This window comes from Macadamia integrifolia, chromosome 5 (assembly GCF_013358625.1).
Source record: "Macadamia integrifolia cultivar HAES 741 chromosome 5, SCU_Mint_v3, whole genome shotgun sequence".
Lineage (NCBI taxonomy): Eukaryota > Viridiplantae > Streptophyta > Magnoliopsida > Proteales > Proteaceae > Macadamia > Macadamia integrifolia.
The window spans coordinates 45,706,985-45,731,537 of record NC_056561.1 but is presented as its reverse complement, the minus strand read 5'-3'; the positions used below and the strand labels follow the sequence as shown (position 1 = coordinate 45,731,537).

The 24,553-nt window shown below is 38.5% G+C and overlaps 2 protein-coding genes and 1 non-coding gene across 3 annotated transcripts; 1 reads left to right on the top strand and 2 right to left on the bottom strand.

Annotated features, from left to right (window-relative positions):
* The first annotated feature begins 1,756 nt into the window (after nt 1–1,756).
* LOC122080146 (aspartyl protease AED3-like) lies at nt 1,757–3,477 on the top strand. The gene has a single exon (XM_042647051.1). It carries the CDS (start codon nt 1,840–1,842, stop codon nt 3,160–3,162), a length of 1,323 nt encoding a protein of 440 aa, XP_042502985.1. The 5' UTR covers nt 1,757–1,839; the 3' UTR covers nt 3,163–3,477.
* TRNAE-UUC lies at nt 3,347–3,418 on the bottom strand. The gene has a single exon. It is a non-coding gene; the product is annotated as a tRNA-Glu (tRNA).
* A 14,487-nt stretch (nt 3,478–17,964) lies between the features above and the next one.
* LOC122078638 lies at nt 17,965–20,323 on the bottom strand. Its single transcript, XM_042644712.1, has one exon. It carries the CDS (start codon nt 19,548–19,550, stop codon nt 18,330–18,332), a length of 1,221 nt encoding a protein of 406 aa, XP_042500646.1. The 5' UTR covers nt 19,551–20,323; the 3' UTR covers nt 17,965–18,329.
* Between the last annotated feature and the right edge of the window lie 4,230 nt (nt 20,324–24,553).

Below are 24,553 nucleotides of genomic sequence, written 5' to 3'. Positions count from 1 at the left end.
AGAGAGCTTAGCCACATCAAACGGCTTAGAGCATCTCGGGCATGCATCCCAAGTGGATTGCAGCCGTCAAATGCACGTTAGGCGGTTTTCTCCCTCATGAGAGAGGATCTGGTTCCAAAATAGTTACTTAGTTTCATCTTATTAGAGAAGAGAATGCTTTGATTTTGATTTCAATGAATAATTGGTTGTTACCTCTTATGTATAGTCCATTATTTCTTTTATGTAAAAAGAAGGTTGCTAGATTGCTGGAGCCGCATCCGGACATTAAAGGGACAAAATGATTACATTATTCACTATAAAATAAAATAAAAATATCACCCTGATGTGATTTCATTAACTCCGACATTTATGCAAGACCACCGCAGCCTAAGAAGATCGATCCCCCTCTTATTTTTGTTGCCGTCTTTAATACCCAAAATGATTGCATTATCCGCTATAAAATATTAAAAAAAAAAATCTCAGCCCTGTTAGATACCACCGTGTGTGATTTCATTGACCCCGACATTTATGCAAGACCACGCAGCCTGAAGAGATTGATTCCACTCTTATTTTTGTTGCCATCGTTAATACCCAAATGTCTCCCTCTCTTTCTCACCCAACTTTCCCATCGGATTTTTTTTTTTTTTTGGAGGAATGCTATTTTCCTTTTGTCCCTCTTGAATTTAACACTTTTAACCTGAACCTAATACTTTAGAATTCACTCACTTGCAACTTACCGTATAAGACAAATTAGGATAGGAAACTATTGAAACTCTTGATCAAGGAAGTGGCATTTTCGTCGTTTAATTGGAAGGCCAGGGATAAAAACATACATAACAACTTCTCCCTTCCAGCTAACATTGTTTTGACATCTTCCCTGATTCGACCTTTTCTGTAGCCTCTGTCAACTACAGTTATACACAAGAAAATATCCAAAGAAAAACGAAGAAGACAAATCCAGAATTCCACATCACTTCCTCTCTTGGTTCGAGGAATCAGATTGGATCGGGGTGAATCGGTCAGCTTGGATATCGGCCTTCTCTGATGTCGAGATCGATTCCGATATCTTATATTATGCTTCCTGTCCACCATTCTTGCTTAATTTCCTGCAAACCCAATAGCTATATCTATAGGGAGGACAGTTACTCATAGGGGTAAGAGTTTGGCCATGACAACTCGAATCTACCCTGACTCGCTTGAGGCCAAACAAGGCTTGGGCCCTGTTTAGGGTTGAGGCCTCAATCCGGCCCAACCTGACCCAATCGGGCACAAAATTTAATCTTGGATTTTTATATTAGAACTTATGACTCCTATTGGTATTTCATTTTTTATATATATATAATTTTTTACTGTATAAAATTTGAATGGTAAAAATAGACCAATCAAGGTTAATCCAAATATTGCAGAAGCCAAGATCAACCTAATCCAATCTAGCTCGACCCAACTCAGCCCTGACAGGGTCATTTAGCGCCGGATTGGATTGATATAAACCTGGCAGGGTTGGGCCTAAATATGAACCTAACAGGGTTGAATTGGGTTGAGTCTGGGTTGAATTTTGAAGACCAAGGATTAAGTTACGTGTTAATAACCCGGCCCTATTTCACCCCAGTCGATCAAGGGCCTTATCTTTTAGAGTGGCCCTACTTGATTCTTTTATGACGTGACATCATTATCATTCTTCATACCTTATATAGGTTTATTCTATACTCTTGAGGTGTTTTTGGTCATTTCATCCATCCAACGTTCCTTATATAAACACTCTCCCGCTTTACCATGCTTTGGTCTTAAATTATCCCATAACGCATAACTCTATCCACTCGAGGCTGTTCGAGTTACACCCAACTCGATCCTCCCCAAGCCATGGCCTTACCCACTGCTGCTGCTGCATTTCTCCTCCTGTGTCTCCTCATCTCAACAGCCCAAGCTGATAGCCCCTGTCCTTTCACCTCTTCCGACAACTCCGAGCTTCCTCTCCTCCACATCTACGGTAAATGCTCGCCCTTCCATCCACCCAAGGCTGAGTCATGGACTGACACAGTCATCCAAATGGCCGCCAAAGACCCAGCTCGACTCACTTACTTATCTAGCCTTGTCGCCGCCAAGAAACCAACCTCGGTCCCCATCGCATCAGGCCAACAAGCATTGAACATCGGCAACTACGTCGTCCGAGTCAAACTCGGCACCCCGGGTCAACTCATGTACATGGTCTTAGACACCAGCAACGACGAAGCATGGGTTCCATGCAGTGGCTGCACCGGTTGCTCTTCCACCGTCTTCTCACCCAACGTGTCATCCACGTATGCCTCCTTGGACTGCAGTATGACCGAGTGCGGCCAAGTTCGCGGCCTCTCCTGCCCAGCCACAGGAACTAGTCCATGTCTCTTCAACCAGTCCTACGGCGGCGATTCCTCCTTCTCCGCCACCTTGTCTCATGACTCACTGAATTTAGCCCCTGATGTTCTACCAAATTACGCTTTTGGTTGCATTAATGCCATCTCCGGTGGATCCGTCCCACCTCAGGGCTTACTGGGCCTGGGCCGAGGGCCCATGTCCTTAATCTCTCAGTCTGGTTCACTTTACAATGGTTTGTTCTCCTACTGCTTACCCAGCTTCAAATCTTACTACTTTTCCGGGTCAATGAAACTAGGGCAGGTAGGTCAACCCAAGAATATCAAGACTACTCCTCTCCTCCGCAACCCCCACCGGCCGTCGTTGTACTATGTAAACCTCACCGGGATCAGCGTCGGTCGGGTCCTGGTCCCGTTAGCACCGGAGCTTCTTGCATTCGATCCCAACACCGGGGCAGGTACCATAATTGACTCGGGTACGGTGATTACCCGGTTCGTGCAACCTGTGTACACAGGGATCCGAGATGAATTCCGGAAGCAGATCGAAGGGACCATATCCTCACTAGGTGCATTTGATACCTGTTTTACGGCCACGAATGACGCGTCGGCACCGGCGGTGACCCTACACTTTACAGGGATGGACTTGAAGTTGCCAATGGAGAACACATTGATACATAGTAGTTCAGGGTCAGTAGCATGTTTGGCAATGGCTGCAGCTCCAAGTAATGTGAATTCAGTGTTGAATGTCATAGCTAATCTGCAACAACAGAACCTCAGGATTCTCTTTGATCTCCCTAATTCTCGTCTTGGAATAGCTCGTGAGCTCTGTAACTGATCTAGATCTTTCTCTTCTCGTTCTCCTTTTTTTCCTTCTTTTCTTTTTGGGGTGTTATCTTTCTATAATTAATTGTAGATCTCCTTTTGTCACGTCATGGCTATAATGAGCCGTTGATTTGGCATAGGATGGAATAGACAAAAATGAGCCGTTGATTTGGCATAAGATGGAAAGAGGGAAAAAATTCCGTTGCCGGGAATTGAACCCGGGTCTCCTGGGTGAAAGCCAGGCATCCTAACCACTGGACGACAACGGAATTGTTGTTAGTGAATTATATTTTTAATAAATTATCAAGGTAGTTTTTCTATGTCCAAATAGAGTGTCTTTGATTTGCATTTCCATTATTGATGTCCTCACAGGATTTAGACCCTCTCCAGCCAGGGGGAGGGTTGGAGAGGGACCAGCTAGACACAAAATAGGAGAAAATGAAACCCTTGTTTCTCTCTCCTATTTTGCATCTGGTTAGAGAGGATCTGAATATTGGGTTTGATGTGCTTTGGGTTGGAGTAGTACTGTTTGAATTCTCAGTTTCAATATGAACCAAACCAGCATTCAAAAGGAAAATATTGTCAACATGATGACCTACATTCTTTTCGTTGTTCCTATCCGCACCCCCTACCCCCAGTCAAAGCCATAGTTAGTAAATTTACGTATAATACGCAGATTTTTGCCATATCCGAACATTTCAATCAAAAAATCATAGTTTGGTGTATCAATCTAAAAAAATCTGTATTATACGCGTATTCTATAGGTGTCTGCATTATACGTGTTTTAAACGCGTATAATACATTTAGTTTGGGAAAAAAAAACTCAACCCCAAAAGTCAAAACGACACTTCTCCATTTTCGTAGGTTTCTCGATTTTAAGAAAAATGTGGATGGCACGTGTTTCTATATCTTATTTTATTAGTTCAAACCCCTCTTTCTATATTGTTGCTCCCTCTCTCTTTTATTACCTTATACCCTTTATTTAACTTCATTTCAAACCTATCCTAAATCTATTAATTAAGAACCTTATGTGTCCATCTTCTTGTTCCTATCCATTAATCTTTTAAGTCTATTTAATTATAATTTTGCCACCTAATTTAAAATCTTACCATAATGACGAATCTACTGTTGGTTATTACGATTGAATTATTGAATATCTAAATGGACCTGTACATGATCTAATTCCGGTTTTAGAAAACGGACCCGCATCAATAGGGGTTGCTGTGAATTTTCTTGTTTGATAAGATAATATCAATGATGACATTTTAATTTGTTAAATGATTATCCACATGCTATTATTAATATTATTTTGACAAATATATGCTATTATTTACTATAATAGAAAGTGGTTGATGGATCACTTATCAACATTGGCTATGATAGACATGATTAAACTTAATTAATATTATATGTAAAACAAACAAACAAACAAAAATGAGAAATGATCCCCAATTGGAAAGCTAGAACGGATTTAGATGTTCATGAGAGCATGGGATAATAGAATTTAGTTGTAAATAACCAGTTTTAGTTCATTCTTAATACCAAAATAAACTTGTATTTTTGCTTCCGAATTTTTACACAGCAATCATATTAAACACGTACAGTATCATTGTCATGGACGTTTTCTTGCACCGAATTTCTGAAAATATTATTTTCGTATAGCCCATTTAATTGCCATAAGTATTGGTTCTCATATTATTGTCGTTCTCAAACATACTAACTATGATTGTAACATCCATCGGAGCCAAGGAATTAATATCATTTTAGAGCACAAAAGATGGGCTCACTCAGTAGGTGTGTCAAAAGGTGTGATTTCAGTTACTCTATCCAGCTCTGATTTGGTTTAAATTTTGATAAGGTGAAACCAAAACTACACCGGATAAGAATAAGATGAAATCAAAATCATTTTCTTTCAATCCCGATTTTAGCAATTTTCAATCAATTTTTATTATTCGGTTCACAATCGATTTATAACCGGTTATTATATCAAATATTAGAGAGGGGGTAGGGAGTTGAGAGAGGGAGAGATGGAGAGATGGAGAGAGCAAGATAGTAGAACGACAGAAATTTACCTCTGTAAGTTGTAACGTGTTATTATCTCAAAATTAGCCTTTGCAACTATTATATATAGCTATAATATTAAAAAAGCATGGTTGGCTTAAAAGATCACAGCTAACATGAATCCTATAGCTAATGTGAATCCTATATACAATAAACTTTCTAAAGAGTCAAGACAATATATCATTTTTTTTTTTTTTTTTGCTAAGGACAATATACTTTCTATCTATATAAAAGAGTACACATATGATAACTAATTAATTATGATCCTGAAAAGTAAGACGTGTGGAAGTGAAACTCTATCTCATCTTGCCCTCTCGGTTAGTACTTTTCTTTTATCTTTCCTTTTTTTCATAGAGACCCATTAAAAGTCAAAACATTAAAACTCTACAAGTTTTGAAGCACTTTAACACTAGGTTCTAGTTAACCAAAGGTTTTACGATTCTAAACTGAAACAAATCGGGACTATGGCCTATAAAACCAAAATCGGATCGTATTCCTACAATGCAATTAGGTTTGGTCATAACCAGTCGGTTTCGGTTCCAATTAATGGTTTCGATTATAGTGACACCATTATCACTAGGGATGTGGTAGATTTAGTGGATCAGTGATTCAAATGAGTCTATTTGAAGGGAAAATCAAGGCCTTATAGGGAGATTTATGTTTCCTATGTTTTAATTGGATGGGTGTGCAGGCATATTCAGATACTCTCCAACCAGAGGTGCTAGAGAGGGACTAGTTGGACACAAAATTGAAGAGAGAAGCAGGGGTTTCACTTTCTCTCTCTTAATTTGTGTTTGGTTTATCCCTCTCCAGCCAGCCCCAGCTGGAGAGGATCTAAATCCTTAACCCCATTCAAGTTTGGATTAGCTCAATTTAAGTTGCATCTAGAGGCTTTAGGTAGATCAGTTTGGCCCACGATTAATTTGAGAACATTTGAAAACTCAAAATTAGCCTACTTTGATTTTGATCAAAATTGGCCAAAATCGAAACCCTAGAGAATGGAATCAGAATAAGCAAACATTTCCATGGATATTTGATTTTCTTACAATATACTTCAAAATTTCCTAGACCTACAAAAGTCATATGATAATCCTTAGGCAGTGTTTGGTAATGCTTCTGTTCCAAAAACGATGTTTCGTGTCAAAAACGAAAATTTCAATTTCTGTGTCAAAATGTCTTTTTTTTTTTTTTTTTGAACGAAGGAACTACCTTTTGTCGTTCTGTAAATTCTCATTTTTTTTCATTTTTTGTTAAAAAAAAAAAAAAGCGAAACACACCATAAATGTACCAAACGCTTTATTCCGTTTTTTCGTTCTCATAGAACAAAAAAAAACTCTAAAAACGTGTTTTTAGAACGCTACCAAACGCAGCCTAAATATTTGCCATGATTAGAGACTTTTGAAACCCAAAACAGTAGCAATAGTATTTTTAAGCCCAAAAGGAATAAGGGATATAACTCACATTCGATTACTTGAGGTTTAGCTCTTAACCAAACACTAAACAATAGTCACGAATAGAACTAGATATCTCACTACCACTACAAGAAATGTTGTTTTAGGCGACGATAATTGGCAATGTAAATCATTTTACTATCACCTTAGATTATATAAGGCGACGGTAAAATGCATAACGTTGCCTATTATAATAATTATCGACTGTAGCTTAATGTATGTCACCTATTCTAATAATTAGTGACGGTTAGAGTAGTTCTATCATGAAAATTGTATTTGGGCGACGCTTATTTTTTTTACTGTCGCAGAAAATGGAAAAAGAACAACAGTTAAATTTACCATCACGGTTATTCTATTATGGATGACAATTTATCTTTTATCATCGCTGAATAGAGCGTTTGGACGACACTTCCTTGTATTCGTAGCTAAATATGGTTCATGGGCGACGTTTGTTTATTTACCATCGTTGGAAATCCAATTGGATGATGGTTTATCTTTTACCGTCGCTGAATATGGTTTATGGGAGATAGTTTGTTTATTTACCATCGCTGAAAATCTAATTGGACAACGGTTTATCTTTTACCATCGCTGAATAGAGCGTTTGGGTGACACCTTCTTATATCCGTAGCTAAATATGGCATTTCGGCTATCCACACATTATTGGCTATTTGGAAGTATTTCAATTTCCCACGATTTTCTTTCCATATCCGCAAGAAACCACCCTCTCTCTCTCTCTCTCTCTCTCTCTCTCTCTCTCTCTCTCTCTCTCTCTCTCTCTCTCTCTCTCTCTCTTTCTCTCTCACATCTCAATCTCCCCATATCCGCAAGAAACTAGCTCTTTTGTCGTAAATCTTTATCTTACTCACTTTCGATCGAATACCCTAGCTCTTCTCTCTTTGTTTAGCCCCAAACCTCATTCTTGATCTACAACCCCCTTATTTTGTTCTACCTAGATGCAAGGCTCAACTTGAATAGGTGGATTGGGGGAACTAAACCCGAATGGCACTGAGACAGCCAGGGAATTAGACGATGAAGATGTGGGGAAAGGGTCGAAAGATCTAAAGGTTCAGTTTCAAACGGCTGTGGTTTCCACCAGAACTGTTGCCGCAGCAGCGGGTTTATTGTATCTCTGCTACACCAAGCGAAGGTAGGGAGGAAAAGAGGATAGAGAGAGATTAGAGGAACCAATATCAAATCAATAATCAATAATAAGAAGAAAAAAAGATGAGGGTTTCATGTTTTGACTATGATTTTGTATTGTTCTTCTGTCAAATTCTCTGATTTTTTTGCTGGGATTTATTCTTTATTCTAATCACAGAAGAACTATATAAATGGAATACACCAAAAAGAGGAATGAGATCATTTCTCCATTATGGTTTATTTTATTTGATCTTTTTCCACCTTTTGTTGGCAATTTGAGAATTGAGTAGAGGAACCACCTTCAAATTTAGAGATAATTGATTCATCATGTGAACTTATTCGTTTTATTTTTTACTTTTAATAGCTTCTGTTGATTATAATTTCATCATGGTTGTATGGGTTGTTAATTGTGATTCTTTTATCCTAATCTCTTCTTTTCATTGTTATTTCTCTTTCTTCTTTTTCCTTTTTGGGGGAAAGTGCTTTTTCTGAAGGAATGAATCATTCAATAAGCAATTTTGTTTTGGAAATTGTGTTGGGATAAGCTTACTCTACTGTTATTGTTTTGGAAATTGTCAAAATTTGGAGTGGCAATGAAATTTGGTGGCATCAATGGCATTAGAGCCAGTAAATGGTGCTTGTATTTCTTAGTTGCTATGAACCTTGTTAAAGATCTAATAGGGATCTTCTGTTTTGTTTCTTTATTTTAGCTGTTGAATAGAACCATATATGGACTTGGTTTTTATCTGATGACAATTTGTGAGTTGGCTGTAAATTGAATATTTTTTTAATCGAATGGAGATTATCGTAAAATTGGCATCGCAAACTTTATATGCCATTGAACTAAACCATTAAGTGTATTGAAACAGTACAGTAGATAAAAAGAATGCAGATTTTATTCTCTGATTCAGTTCTTGAGTTGAAGATAAAACCTCATGTCTATTGGAAATCTCTATTGGACCAAAGTTAAAGGCCTTTTGTCACACCCCGCTCGCATAAAGCCGAGTTGGTGACCGAGTTAACACTGGTTAACTCACAAATCTACCAGAATCAACAATGCAGTAATTGCAATACAACATACATCCACTAACCTAAGATAAGATCTGTATTTGCAACGGAAGACCTGTTCATAATAATACCTGTAATTGTTTCCCAAATACTTGATACCCAAATTGAGTTATAAAAATTACATATATTTGGAACCGAAGGCATGATATATATATACAATAATTTAAGCATCAAGTAACAAAAGGGAGTACATCAAAGGAATCACTCAGGAGTTACAGGTGCTATGCAGCACAATCCTCGCATGTGCAATCGACACCGTGCTTGAACTCGTCAAGGACCCACCAGTCCTCAGATGAAAACTTCACAGTGGGGCCTGACTTCTGATCACCAGGTGGGTAACCTGCAAAATCACCTAAAAAGAGTTATGCATATGGGATGAGCTCACTAGCCTAGTAAGTGGAAAGAAATACCACACAAGGCAAACCACACAAACAGTCACAATACAAAATGTGTCTATATGCAATTCATTTCAACCCTATTAGCCTAACAACATTACTAGGTCATAGGTTAGGTGTAACTGACAACCACAGTGCACGTATGCCCTAGGTACGAGCCGTGAACCCCATCTCGCGATACGCCTATAGGGTTATCGGAGAAGGCCCACCGTTGGTACCAGAATTTAATATGCAAGCCGACTCCTGGCAAAATTAAATGGGTGACTCCACCCAAAATAAAAGCAGTATGATCGGCCCTCTAAATATACCACCGGGGTTACCAACTGTCCTAGCGATCAGTTGTGCGTATTTTTAACCGCTGCAGGAGTTCAACATCAGTAACCCAATGCTTCCCCCCAATGATCCCCCAACACATAAACCCCTGTTGGGAAGGGTCGTAGCACAAGGGTAAATCACATCCTAACCACATGCCTTTACATGAGCATAGTACGATTACACGATGACGTCGCGTTTCATACCATGAGCCACCATGCACTCGTTTCCAAGTCGGCTACTGCATCTAATCTAGCATATACGTCATACCCAAATGAAATTCTTTCATCACACACATCAAGACCTAAAAGATATTCATCATAAAACAAAACATAGCAAATTATGTAAATGCGCATTGTGATATGGCATTTGTGATTTCTAGTCTACACATAGTAATATGATGACATAGCTAAACTAATACATATTAAATGATGCATAACATTTTAAATTTAAATCAAAGTCCACTCCCCACTTACTTGTATATGTACACGGTGCTTGTACCAAGTACGAAAAAGATCCAATGTGTGGGTACACGTATATTGAGTGTAACCTATCATAAACATAATGATTTATCATTTCACGATTTTGGTGTCAAAATCATTAGGTTTGAACACTAAAATCCGGTTTAGAATCATGAATGGGGATTACCAATCAAATTTGGACCAATTCTGGGAATTCTAGAAAGACAGGTGGGCTAGAGCCAAAGATCAGTGGGCAATGTAGCCCATCGATTTCAGCCCGTTGATTTCTCCAGAGCCTAGAAACTAAGTTCTCGGAACTCAGGTGGGCTAAAACCAAAAGACCGGTGGGCTATGTAGCCCATCGGTTTCAGTCCGCTGGTTACTCCAGAGCCTAGAAACTAAGTTCTGGGAACTCGGGTGGGCTAAAACCAGAAGACTGGTGGGGTAAGAATACCCCCTAGTCTTTAAGCAAAATTTTTTCAATATCATTCCTGACCTACCTCTAGCTTAAAGAACTTGTTTGGGGACGATTCGGCGACTCAAACCACTTATCTAAAGTCCAATCATGTATTCTCAACCTAGATCTAAGATCAAATCAAAAGAAAATGAAGGTTCTTACCTCTTTCTCAAGAACACTAATGAAACCCCAAATTTCACTTCTTTTGTTCAAGAACCTCCAAATACTTTAGATCTTCACCAACACTCCTTCCAAATCCTTCAAAACCATTATGCACACCTCCCATTAGACCTTAGATTTGATTATCCAAGTAGGATTAGCAAGATAGCAAGATCCAAGTGGGTTTTTTCCCAAAAATCAAAAATATGTTTAAGAAAGGAGTTTTCCTAAGAATCTTTGGAATGTGTACAATAGCTACCTCAATTCGAAGACCTCGGTGAGCTGATCATTAATCCTGGCTTAAAATACTAAGACCCAGCTTCGGTGAAGCTAAGCTCTATGGTCGATTTCCCCTTCTTCTTTCTTCTTCTTTCTCTTGTCCTTTCTTCTTCTTTCTCTCTCTTCTTTACTCTCCCACCGACCAACTAACATTAATGAGGGAAAAGACAATTAATGTCTCCCTTTTTATACCTGGGCCCCCAAAATATCTTCTAAATCTCAGGTGGGCTATATCTCAGGTGGGTATATCTCAGGTGGGTTTATCTTAGGTGGGTTATATCTAAGGTGGCTAAATCTCAGTTGGGCTATATTAGGTGGGCTTCAATGGGAATAAACTCCCACACAATATTAGATTACATTGGCACCCACAATTACTAGTGCGTACCTTTACTTTTTGTACATGGTCTCGTGGTGCGTGCAAGTGAAAGGCTTAGCTACACATATTACACTTGGTACCCGCTCGGTCATGTTAGGCCAACCCGAGTTCAAGGTCACCCTTCCTATCATATTTCATATGGTACCTGTGTCGTTTCTCTCCGATTCAGCCCCTATATGATCAAACCAAGTCAATACAGGTAATTAGATCTGGTTTAGAAAGTAGAGTATCACACCTTTAGTTATGGATTGCGAATGTGCACTCAAACCTAGTGAACTAAAAACCAGGTTGGCATAAAAGGGAGTAATCATTCACTTATCTGAATGCTTAAATGACCTCTACCAAGTTTTTTAATACCTTTCGGTATGGGAAAAAGATGGGAGTGTTTGGACAAGCATCCCTACGTGTTAGGATGCATGACCAAGCCCTCCCAACCCTTAGACGGTCATTGGAGGGTGCAGTTGTTGGGGAGGAGCTAGATCCTCCGTTACTCCATTCTAGTTTTCGGATGGCTAGGCATTAGGGAGGATCATCCACATGGCTCCTGGATGATAGGATATCACATGGAAGAGGTTTTCAATGATGATCAGAAGACAACAAATGCTAACCCAACACAATCTGCTTGCAATTGCAGTGCATGGTAATTGGGATCATTTTATTAATTATAGGGACAAAAGACTAATCTATGACATGAAGAGATTCCCATTTCAGACAGTAGCAAAGGTATTATGATGTTACTTTTGAATTGAAATAATATTTCTAAATTTGGATTCCTAAACAGTAGATTAATTCCTTACAAATGCTATCAACCTTAAAAAAGCAGAGTTCATCTTGTGCCCCTCATCCTTGCATGCCTCTTACATGTCCAGCTGCTCTTGAACTTCTGCGACTAAACAGCCACCCAAAACTAAGCTTAACACTCCTAGCTTCTCCAGAATACAAATGAAAGCCAACTCAATTTTATCAAAGTAATGCATATGAAAGATCTGCCTAGTTCTTGCTTGTAGAAGGTGAAAATTTGAAAAACAATGTCATTTATGTATATAAGCAGCATTATTATTGCTTTTAAAAAATGGCTAAGACACCAATACCACAATAAAGGAGCATGGAAAAGCAGCCTGTGTCTAAAGGCTAAATGTCACTGGCCAATCCATCAGTGACAGTTGCAATTAAACAAGAAATAACTAAATTAGATATTCTAAAGTAAATTCTTTGCTTACATATATTAAAAAAAAAAAAAAAATCTTGCCACCAATCAGGAAGGGAAAAGTTGTGAAATCAAGAAACTCTGAAGGACTCCATTGTTACATAACCTCACAGAATTTTACCAATTAGATGCATATTAACTAGAAACAACGTTGGATATTGTATGTCACTTCTGTATATTCTAGGTTGCATTTAAGAACATGTGATGCCATATAATGTTTATAGGGCAGGTCACTTTATTTTGCAATTCAAGGTTATTTATGAGGACAATTCTTTAGGGTTCATTGGATTTTTGACATTAAATGGTACCCCTTTGTATTTCTGCTTTTGTTCTTTCAACCCAATCCTAAGAACAAAGCAAAGCTCATATGGAATGAGAAAAATGAGCTAAGGGATGGGACATAAATTCTTAATCAATTTTATATCTACCTTCTATGTTCTTACATATGTATTGCTTCCTTTTTGCATATTAGTGATTAGAACGTGATTTTTATTAAAGATTGTTACACTTCCCCTATGGAAGCATGTTTATCTTTAAAAGTCAACTCTTCTATTGTATGGTGCTGGTCATTTAAAGTGCCATTGAATCAGATTACAAAAAAGGGGGGAGAAAACTATGGCTTTTGCAAAATGATGATTTAATATTATGGCTTTTGATTTGTAACAGTTGCATGTGAAAACTATGCCTAGGAGTTGGACTGGAAGTTCAAAGGATCAATTTTTCAGGACCACACCATAATACAAACTAGAGGTCAACAAATTCATTGACTATGAATTTTCTAGTATTACTTCCAAAGGGGATTGGATCCTATGCCCATGTGTAAGGTGTGTAAATCAACGTTGGATGACTAAAGATTCAGTATTAGAACATTTGGTATGTGATGGTCAATGGAATTATACAAAATGGAGTTTCCATGGGGAAAGTATATCTTCACATACAATTCAAATGGATAACACAGTGGTAAATGATGAGGTTGAAACAAATGATGTTACACACACCATGCTAAATGGGATTTGGGGAAGAAATAGAAATGAAGAAGTAGAGGACAGTATTATAGGTGGTCTGCAGGGGCTGAGTTTAGAGAATGATAAATTTGATCGATTGGTGGAAGATGCAAAGAAGTACTTGTATCCAGGATGCACCAAGTTTACTAGATTATCCTTTTTTCATCTATATCATATAAAGTGCTTATGCCTAATGATCGACAAAACATTTTCAATGTTATTAGAGTTGTCACAAGAGCCACTTCCTAAGCCGAATACTTTACCAAAAAGTATGTATGAAACAAAGAAGATTATCATGGACTTGGGGCTCAACTACAACAAGATTGATGTGTGCCCAAACAATTGTATGTTGTATTGGAATGGAACAGAGAATGCAACGTCTTGTCACAAATGTGGTACATCTAGATATAAAAAAACAGCAAAACCTTGGCTAAGACATTACATCATTTTCCGTTGATCCTAAGGTTGCAAATGTTGTACATGTCATATAAAACCTCACTTACTATAAGATGGCATTATGAGGGTCGTACAAGTGACCAAAGGTTACATCACCTAGCTGATGGACAAGCATGGAAAGAGTTCGATAAACTGCATCCAACTTTTAGTGAGGAGCCACTTGATATTAGACTTGGGTTGGCAAGTGACGGATTCAACCCATTCAAGAATATAAGCTCAACCTATAGCACATGGCATGTTGTGATGATGCCTTACAATTTGCCACCATGGATGTGCATGAAGCCAGACTTTCTCTATCTTACGTTGCTTATTCCTGGACCATGACAACTTGGTAATGATATAGATATATATTTGTAGCCATTGACAGAAAAATTGAAAGCATTATGGTACACTGGGCTTACGACTTATGTTACATATAAGAATGAGAGGTTTAAGCTAAATGCATGTTTGTTATGGACCATTAATGATTTTCCGGCTTATGTAGTCCTCTCGGGTTGGAGTACTAAAGATGCTATGGCTTGTCCATGTTGCAACAAGGAAACTGCTTCCTGTTGGCTAAAATATGGAAGGAAACACTATTATTTGGGTCATCATAGATTCCTCCCCTAGGGACACAAATTTTGACGTGATAAAAGGAATTTTGATGGCTATAAGGAACATGGTATACAACCCAAGCCACTATCAGGTTACGATATTTTGAAGGAGTTACAATGTGTTAAGTTTCCTCCATTTGGGAAAGATGTTATTGACAAGAGTGGAAAGAAGAGGCAAAAGAAGTTAAAACAACCAAAACTGGTGTATGGTAAAGAGGTATTTGGATTGGATTCACATGAGTATGTGCACATGTGGGGTTCTGAAACAACCCCAAAACTGGTGTATGGTAAAGAGGCAATGCATGCCAAGCGAAGTGCCCAACAATTTGAAGAGCTAAGAATAGAGAATTCACATTTGAAAGAGAAGATTTCTCAGCAAAGAGAGAAAATCTTAATGAGAAGATTTTTCAACAAGAAGAGAAAATCTATGAGTAGGACACAAAGATGGCTGAAATACAATCCTAGATGCTGGCATTTACAAATTTCATAAGAATGACACAATCTTCAAAATGATATGTATATTGTTAAGAAATGAATTATTGGTTTATATCATTTTTTTTTCCCTTCATATTCTTCCTTCTATATAACAGGTCAAATATGAAATATGAACCAAATATTTGACCATTATATTTTATCACTAATATGATCAAGGGCCAACTTTCAAATATTATCAAATCCATTTGTATATACAATTTGATCTAGAGTGAAAATCATTTTACGTTCATAGTTGAAAATTGTCTATAGTGGGGTCTAATGGATCTTAAGGAAAATGAAACTCATGCAAAAATTACTTCATTATGATTTTGACATTTTCCCCTTTATCATTAACTATAGGGATAAGAGTTTGGTGCTTCCATACCATAATGCATTGGTTTTATTATATTTCAGATTTTTTTTTCTTCTTCCTGTTGTTTGTCATTTTTTTTCCCTTTACTTTAGTCTTTGTAGAAACATGGTTCATTGTATCTCACTGAGAGGATTTTCACTTTTGTTCCCATTATTTCTGTCAGGTGCAATGAACTCAAGTAGAAGTTTCAAAGTTCCAACTAAGAGAGGTGGTATTGCAAAAGATGACATTAGAATAATTTGTCGCAGATTATGTTTCTTTGGCAATGTGGACAACCAAAACAATGGAGTTTTTCTTTCATTTTTCGGTGTGTATTGGTGAACCGAAGTGGTGAACAGTTGAATAAAGTATGTATTGACCTATTGAAAGTCTAATAAAAAATGATAAAATTTTTAAATGTGTTGTACACTTTTTTAATTTAAATGAAGGTATTGAATTCTAATGTTAGATGGATGTGTTTTTTGTGAAATGAGCAGCGTATGAATGTAATTACAGGTAAAAAAAATGATGACATTTAAAACAAATTTTGTTAAATAAAAAATTATTTTTTAACGACAGAATTTACAAAATCTGTCACCTAAGATTCTATTCCTAACGACGAAAAAATAGACATCCGAAAAAAATAAGTGAGAAAATTTAGGGCCAAGTCTACTAGTCTAGTTGCCCGAAATTAAATGATAATATTCAACTTGAACCAATTTACATGAGAGAGCCTCTTGGCAAAGAATGAACAAGTTTGAGCTGAGGGGACATCTTTATCAAAGTCCCTTTTGAGGTTTAACTGTTTCAATAACTCGACTATACTTCACACAATACTCTATACTAGAAACACACTCCATAACCAAGTTGATCTAAGTACTTTTAAACCTCATTTGAGTTAGAAGCCTCCTTAGAAATCCCCATCACCCTATGTCTCGTTAAAATCAAAGTTCAAGATCTAATAACCCACTTTACATTTACTATGTAGTATTTGATATAAAATTTTGTGCGCTACATAGATGTTATCAAAGAAAGCATAAGAAAGGAACAATTTTACTCTAGACAGGGCCAAAAAGGCTATTAAGTATAGGCTTCTTATGCCTATTCACCAAACATAGCAACTATTTTATAGATCACTGAATTAAGGTTGATAAATCCAAAAATGATTTTCTTTTGGGAAAAATTACATGATTATCCACTTTTGGATTTTCTTTTACAAAACTACCCACTTAAAGTTTCAATTAACAACAATACCCAAAATTAGGTTTTGGTTTATAAAACTACCCACCCAAAGTTTCAGTTAACAAAAATACCCAAAATTAGATTTGGGTTTACAAAACTATCCAAAATAGTGATTCTTCATATTCCACATATTGTCAGGTACTTTTATAATTGAAACTTTGAATTGGTAGTTTTCTAAACCCAAAATCAATTTTGGATATTTTTATGAATTTAAACTTTAAGTGGGTAGTTTTTGTAAAGAGAAACCTACTTTTGGATATTTTTGATTGCTAAAATTTTTGGTGGATTATTTTGTAAAAAAAAAAAAATCAAAAAATGAGTAATCATGTAATTTTTCCTTCCTTTTCCACGGGAGGAGTTTGCTTTGAGATTAGTATAACAACTTTCTTATTCAACTCTCTAAGCATGTACCAATTATAACTACAGACCACCCCCCTCCCCTCCCTAAACACCATTCATAACCTTGCCTTGTAATAGTAGATCAGCCACCTGTCCACTAGTAGCCCCCATGAGCTGGCCCATCCACTGGGAGATCAACCATCCTTTTATTGGGCTTTAACCAAGATGGGCTCAAGTCAGGCCCATCATCATCATGAGATTCAACAGTTCCATTGGGCCTCGGCCCAGTGGGCAACCTAACAGAAACACATAAACCCGGTTCAGATGAATAATTTTGTTGCCCAGAATCTTTAGCACTGCAACTTTACGGTCTCTGTAATTGAGATAAAAAAATAGTTTTCAGATTGAAACCTTACGTTGATTAACATTTGAATATTTAATGATTAAATCAACCATAAATCAAATTAACAAATACAATTTGTCAAGAATCTGCAAGAACAATAAATTAAGTGGGGAGGGAGAGATGATTGTGGATCAAGTTCTCGTACGAGATCATTTTTGTACAGTCTGATCCACATAACTCTTTTGGTTCATACTATCTTATTGGCTTAGCTCATCCTAAATTAAAATTTAATAAATATCTTTCAAATTGGGGAATATAAATAAAGATTTTTTTTTTTTTTTTTAGTCCATCCCGAATGAGAGTCCAATTGCGTACACTTACTATTACTATGTTTGATCTATAAATTTCAAAATCTTCCTTGAATATATGGAATTGTAAAAGTGAAGATTAGTTTTTTAGATGGAATCCACCTTAGAGTTTTGTCTTTGGATAGATTCTATCTGTGTGGATCAGACCCGTACAAGAATCATGAGGACCTGTCCCGCTTTCGGGAGTGACCAAAAAGAATAGAAGAAGAAGAATCATATAATAAATCACAAGCTGCTTCTTTTACCACTATAATAAGACCCCACAGCTAAAACCCACATTTCAATTCAAAATAAAAGAAGACTCTTATTCATTTATTGGAGTTTTGATGACAATTACAAGTGACAAGGAAACTGAAAACAGTGGCAATCCCCATACTATTGGAAGACAGCTGAAACATTGTTCTTGGAGGGAGGGGTTGGGAGAAGGAATTAAACCATTGGAAGAAAAAAAAAAAATAAATAAATAACTTGAAAGATGATGGTAAATGCTTCACGCACCCCTCCGCATCACACTCTCGCTCACATTCTGTGTAGGCTATATAACCCACAGGACACCCAGAGAAAAGAAAATCAAAAGATTGGCTTTTGTCTTTCTTCCCTCTTTCTCTCTCTCTCTCTCTCTCTCTCAAAGTTTAAATCTTTCTCAACCCCACCATTGATGCACAGCAACTCCTTCGTCCCTCAACCTTCCATAGAGAGCCAAGCACTCCCAATACGCCCTCCTGCTCTTGTTCTTCCTCCCCCCTAGCCCCTGGTGTTTGCACTCTAGAAACAGCTCATCTACTAAATTGATTGCCCTGTTCTTCACCATCTCCTCCACTATCTCTGCTTCTGCCTTCATCACCACATACTCCTCTTCCCTCACATTCTTCATCAACCAATCCGACATGCTCATCTGTGGCACTGACTCCCCCGACTCCCCTGATACGCCTTCGTTCACTGTCTCTACCTTATACATCTCAAAATCTCGATTCCTTGTTGGGTAGTTCTGCTCGAACCATCTCGGGGTGCCATTGTCGTCATTGTCCGGTAAGCCAACATCGATGAAGACGCGACGAGGGTACTCTTCTAGAGAATCACCTATAAGGTCGGGAAGGTATTTGGTCCTCTTCAAGTACTTCTTGCTCTGCTTTACTGAAGAAACTCGTGGCGGTTCGAGCAGAACATCTTCTAGGCCGTTCAATGCTGCCTTCTTGGCTTCGGATGACAATCCAAAGAGGCGCCTCTTCATCGGTGACTTGGTCTGAGCAGGGTTGGTCTTCCTCATCGCCAAGACCGTGGATTCGTATTGCCTGAGAAAAACGATTTTGTAGTTCGAGGGCTTGTGGAAGGCTTTCGAGGCGTCGTTGCTCATTTGAATGGCGACGATTCCGCCGGTCTTGAGGCTTCGATCAATAAATTCCCCAGCACCGAATCCAAACGCGAAGACGAAATCAAATGTGCCATCTGGGATCGAGCTCTGCCGCTTGGCATCGGATTCAGAGATGAGATCCATCTCTTGGTGGGAATTCAGGATCTGTCCATTGTCGACTTCGCCTCGGTAGCTCAAAAAGAGGGCTTTGTCGTCCGATTTGAGGAGGCCCTCGTTGGTTAAGTCCCGAAGGAGCACTGGCAACGATGGTTCACCGTTGATGCGGGCCTCAGAGGCAGCAATATTGTAAGAGAAGAAAGGGTCCCCAATGACAAGAGTTCCAAGCCAGGGGGTACTGATAATGGCCAAGGCCAGAAGCACCGATCGAGTGATAACATTGAGAATCCTTAAATCGGGTAAATTAATTACGAGATGGTTGTCAGGAGTCACAGTGATTCCCCCTCTGTACATTTTCTTGATCTTGGTGGCTCGAAATCCTGGAGCCAACCCCATTTCTTCTTCGAATTTTCTACTTCAAATGTTAGAGGATTCGATCTGAATCTTTCTAAGAGCAGGTGAGGGAGGGAAGAACAGAGTGTCACAGGCTTTCTGGTAAATGGGTTATTGTTTTTACAACAGACGATGATGATTGATGACAGAGAAAGAAAGAAAGAAAGGGGGAGAGATGATGCAGGCGAGAGGAGAGGGAGGGGAATTTAGCGAGTGCAAAACCTGGCAGCGGTATGGTTTCCACCCACGAGGGCCACACGGGTGCTTCGGATTCTTGACCAAAGGAGCATCAATTGCCTAAGCCTCTGCACCTCCATTGTTCCTCACTAACCGCCCCAGTTCGACTTGATTGTCCTATGTACCCATCTAGTTTTTCTTCCCTTTCTTTAGCGAATCATTGGGAACCTGTGTGTAGATTCGATCTGAGAATAGGAAGAAGAACAATGAGAGGGCCGAGGGGAAGAAGAGAGGAAAAAGGGTTCAATGTTGAAGACTCTCTTCTTCTTTTCTCTTTTTTTTTTTTGTGATATGTTTGGGACGAAGGTGATGTGAGGGAGAGGAGGGCGATTTATTGATTGGGCAATAAAATTCAGTTGAAAGGGAAGAGAAAGGTGAGCTGTTTGGGATTGGTGTCTTAAGGGACGAGTGAAGGAGAAACGCTGCTTCGTTTAACGGATCCACGAGAAATAAGTTTCACCTTAGATTGGGTTTCTTTTCTAAGCTTGTCTTCGTTAATGTCAATATGGCATAACTCCTTGGAAAGAAAGCCCTGTTTAAAGCGTGTACGATAGGAAGAGAGAGAGAGAGAGAGAGGTAAAACGATTTGTACAATGTAATTGCATCGAGTATTCGTAATTATCTTGGAGGTTGGAGGTTGGAGGTTGGAGGTTGGAGGTTGGAGGTTAGGGGTGTGCTTCTCAGGCTGAAGCATTTTTGGATTAGAATTTTTAATTAAGCAGGATGATTCCACTATTAGGGTAACACCTTCTGCATGATATCAAATTATGTTCACACCCCAACCGTCAGTCTCTATTAAAGAATAAACCTCAAGTGCTAACATCAGTTGATTTACATTTTATTTAATATCAAAATACCTCATAAAATATAAGTTACCTAATATACCACCTAATATACCCTTCTCTCAACCCCTAACTCCATCACATACCCTCATGCCCTGCATCGTCATCCCCAAACCATGAAAAACTATAAAAGTGAGTTCCGGTGCCCTAGGTGGTTCTCCCCTGAGCTCCCTCGTTTCCTCGACACAAATACGAAGATCAGAATCACGATTCCTGAAATAATGGAGAATCAGTGGTTCAAGAAAGGATTCAAGCACATTAAGTTCTTGTCCACCAGGCTGAAGCCGTAGAAGTCTTGAGTACATGAGCCCAAAGTGAATTCTGCGAGTGTTGCAGGTGGAGCAGCGCCCGCGCCGTTGCATTCTACTTGGCCTGACCTACATTCGCCAGTGGAGCATATCCCTTGGCCAGCCGGCAATGTCAAAGTTGTCGATGATGGTACTCTTGTCATACACTTGGCCTGACCCACAGTTGCGCTCTTGTCACACACTTGGCAGGTTGGTTGCTATCTGACTAGTTGTCCTATGAATCAACTGAACATGAAACTCTGGTAGGAAGCTCCGAAGATATAAACTTGCCTCACTTAGAAGACAAAAATGGTATCGTTGGCAAGAACTAGGGAGAGTCCAACCAAGTATTCATGAGAACAAGTGCTTCTCTGCTATCAACCTGTCATAATCTAGGAATAATGTCCCTCAGAGGCTCAGATCCTGGAAAAGCAAGGATCCCAATGGAGAAACAGAAAGCAAAGTAGAAATATCTCCTCTTTAGGTGTCACATTCTTATCCTCTTGGTGTTTTTCTTTCTCCACATGAATAGGGCTCTTGTTATGAAATTCTGATCTTTTTATTCATCTAAGGGCCCGTTTGGTATCGTTTCTGTTCCAAAAACACCGTTTCGTGTCAAAAACGAAATTTCAGTTTCTGTGTCAAAACGCAGTTTTTAAACGAATAAATGGTGTTTCAAAATTTCATATTTTTATCGGGAAATTTTTAATTTTTTTCTGTAAAATGGAACGAAACTGGGAAGACGGAACTCCATTTTGGAGTTCCGTCCAATCTCGTTTTTTCAGTTTTTTTTTTCACTTTTTGTTCCAAAAAAACAGAAACGGACCATAAGTACACCAAACAGAAGATTCCGTTTTTTCGTTTCAATAGAACGAAAAAACTCCAGAAACGTTTTTTTTAGAACGATACCAAACGGGCCCTAAGCCTCAGTATTATCCAACAAAGGCTGAATGGAAATTCCAACTAGGCTTAGATGTCGTTGTGTGGTTCGGTTTCAACTGCCTTCTGCTTGAAGGAGATTCTACTTGCTATCGATTGGCATTTGGAATCCTAACCCCTTCTGATCTACTCGTCAAGAAGTACATTATCACCATTTTATGCACTCATAACCTTGCTAATTGTTGAAGGAGATTTACATCTCACTTCCTCACCCTTCTATATATCCAAGGAGCATATGCCTTGACCGGCAACATCAAAGTTGCAACTTGTCCTACCCCAGAATCTCCCTAACCACCCGTTTTGCCCCAGATTTAGGCTAGGGTTATGTATTTTTAGTGAAAAGGGTAAAATTGACATTTCAAATTCTCACTTAACAGAAACTGACGGAATGGGGTGTAAACGTAATTAGGTATTATGTAGGGAGTGTCTCTCTAATAGTTGCATTCTCTAGTGGTGATGTTGTAAAGTACCCTTTTTCCTTATGTATACATGTAGAATTTAACCAAAGGGTGTCAATCGGTTCGATTTCGGTTATACAGTTCGATTTTGGTTTGGTTCCAAATGACGATATGGTGGACCATAACCGAACCGAGAACCAACTCGGTTCCATATTTAGATACTCAAACCGATTCAATTTGGTTCGGTTCGATTTCGGTTCTAATTCAATTCTGATATTCTGTTTTAATTTGGTTTTGTACCTTGGTTTTAATTCCGCTATGAAAAACGGTTCCACTTTTGAACCGTGATTGTGATGGACCAAAGGCCATAATGGGATTAAGTTACCGACTCAGTTCTCCAATTTTTGTCTTACACATTCCATCGATCATAAAGTCTCTTTAGATGATCATTCAAAATCACCTATTAAAGATAATAAAACCTGCAAAAAATAAAATGTTAATATTAATAACATTAAAAGAAAAATCAAAAGTTTTCAGTAGGGGACCACCGACCATAGATCACATTTATTTTTCAATAACTGAAAAGGGAAGAACAATTACCTTGGGCCTAGGGTGGGTGCTGGCCGTAAGAAGTAAAGCTAAGAACTACCTAATATTAAGAACATTGGAAAAAATCAAAAAAATGTTTTCATAAGGGAACAACAGAAAGATAGAACACACTTGCTTTTTTTTAATAAAAAAGTAAAAAAGAAGAAGAAGGATTACCTTGGATGGATCATGGATGTAGGCCGCAAGTTGTTCTCTAACAAACCTAATGCCCAGAAAAGAAGAAGAAGATGAGAGGGAAGAAGGTGGACTGAAGAAGAAGTGAAGAGTTGCTCAGAGTCGCGCCCAACCTCATTTAAGAGTCAAAAACTCAAAAGGGAATATGAAAAATCCCTTCTTAGTCTTAGAGATAGTAGGGTTTTTTTTTTTTTTTTTTTTTTTTTTCATTTTTTGGTTTAAACTTTTAAGAGTATTCGTTTGGTTTTGGTTTTGAACCGATGGTTTTAACATCCTGAACCGAAATCGAACCGAACCGAATAGCAATACTCACATACCCGGACCGAATACGAACCAAATAAATTTGGATCGGTTCGATCCGATTAATTGGGCTCGATTTCGGTTTGAAATTGACACCCTTAATTGAACCTAGATTGGACCTAACATGATAGTAGAATAATTACAATCCGAAGAAACCAACCAAAATCGAAACTGATTGAAACCAAAACTTCCTTAATGGTTTGGTTTCAAGTTGGCCTAGTAATAGACTGAAACCAATTTAGTCAGACTAAACTGGTCGATTGGCACCCTTACTTACCATAAGAGCCTACTCTTGACATGGTTTCTCACTCAACTATGTCATGCGGAAGTGTGAGGATAATGATGGCAGAGAATGTCATGTGGCCTCCACCTTACCTCTTACTGCGGGAAGAAAGAGATAAATCAAATGAGAGTCGCCACCTAAATTAAGCAAAATATTGACTCTACGTACGACCATCCTATGGGTATTTAAACCATTGTTCAAAGTACGGGTCAATGTTATGGTCCACAAGGTGTTAGGCACCTTGGTCCACCCAGTTAAACTGGTTTCATGTTACTTGGTTAACATAAGGTATAATACATAAAAATAAACTAAAGGAAACTAAATACACAAAAAAAAAAAAGAGAGAGAGAGAAAGAAAAAGGGACTAAAGTAAGCAGCCACGTACATGAATCGTCTAACTACAAAACAAAGATTAATACACAAAATTTAAATAAAATAGAGGACATAAATGATATACCTAGAGAATTGGCTATATAAAATGATTAGTATATGATATAGCCAAACTGACCTCTCGGTGGGGGCAATGACACGTGTCGCCTCTGAGACACGTGTCCTCCGCCAGACAAAGGTTCCAAGAAACCATTCATGCTCAAGCACGCTCAATCACCGAGGCACGCTCGCAAAATCATACGGGATCATGTCGTCTGCATGAGGGGAATATTCCCCCCAAAGGTTGGACGTATTCGAGTGGGACTCTAAGAGGGAAGAAGGGGGAAAAACCCTAAACCCTAAGAGCTATATAAGAAGGCACGGAAGAAAGGGGAAGGTAAGTTCTGATACCCTCACCATTACTCCCTTATTGAACTGTGCGGCCGACCCTGACTTGAGCGTCGGAGGACTAACCCCGGACAAAGCTCCGGGCCTCCATCGTCTGTGTTTGTGTAGGTTCGACTAGCGGGGTATTTTTGGCAGCAACAGATTGGCACCGTCTGTGGGA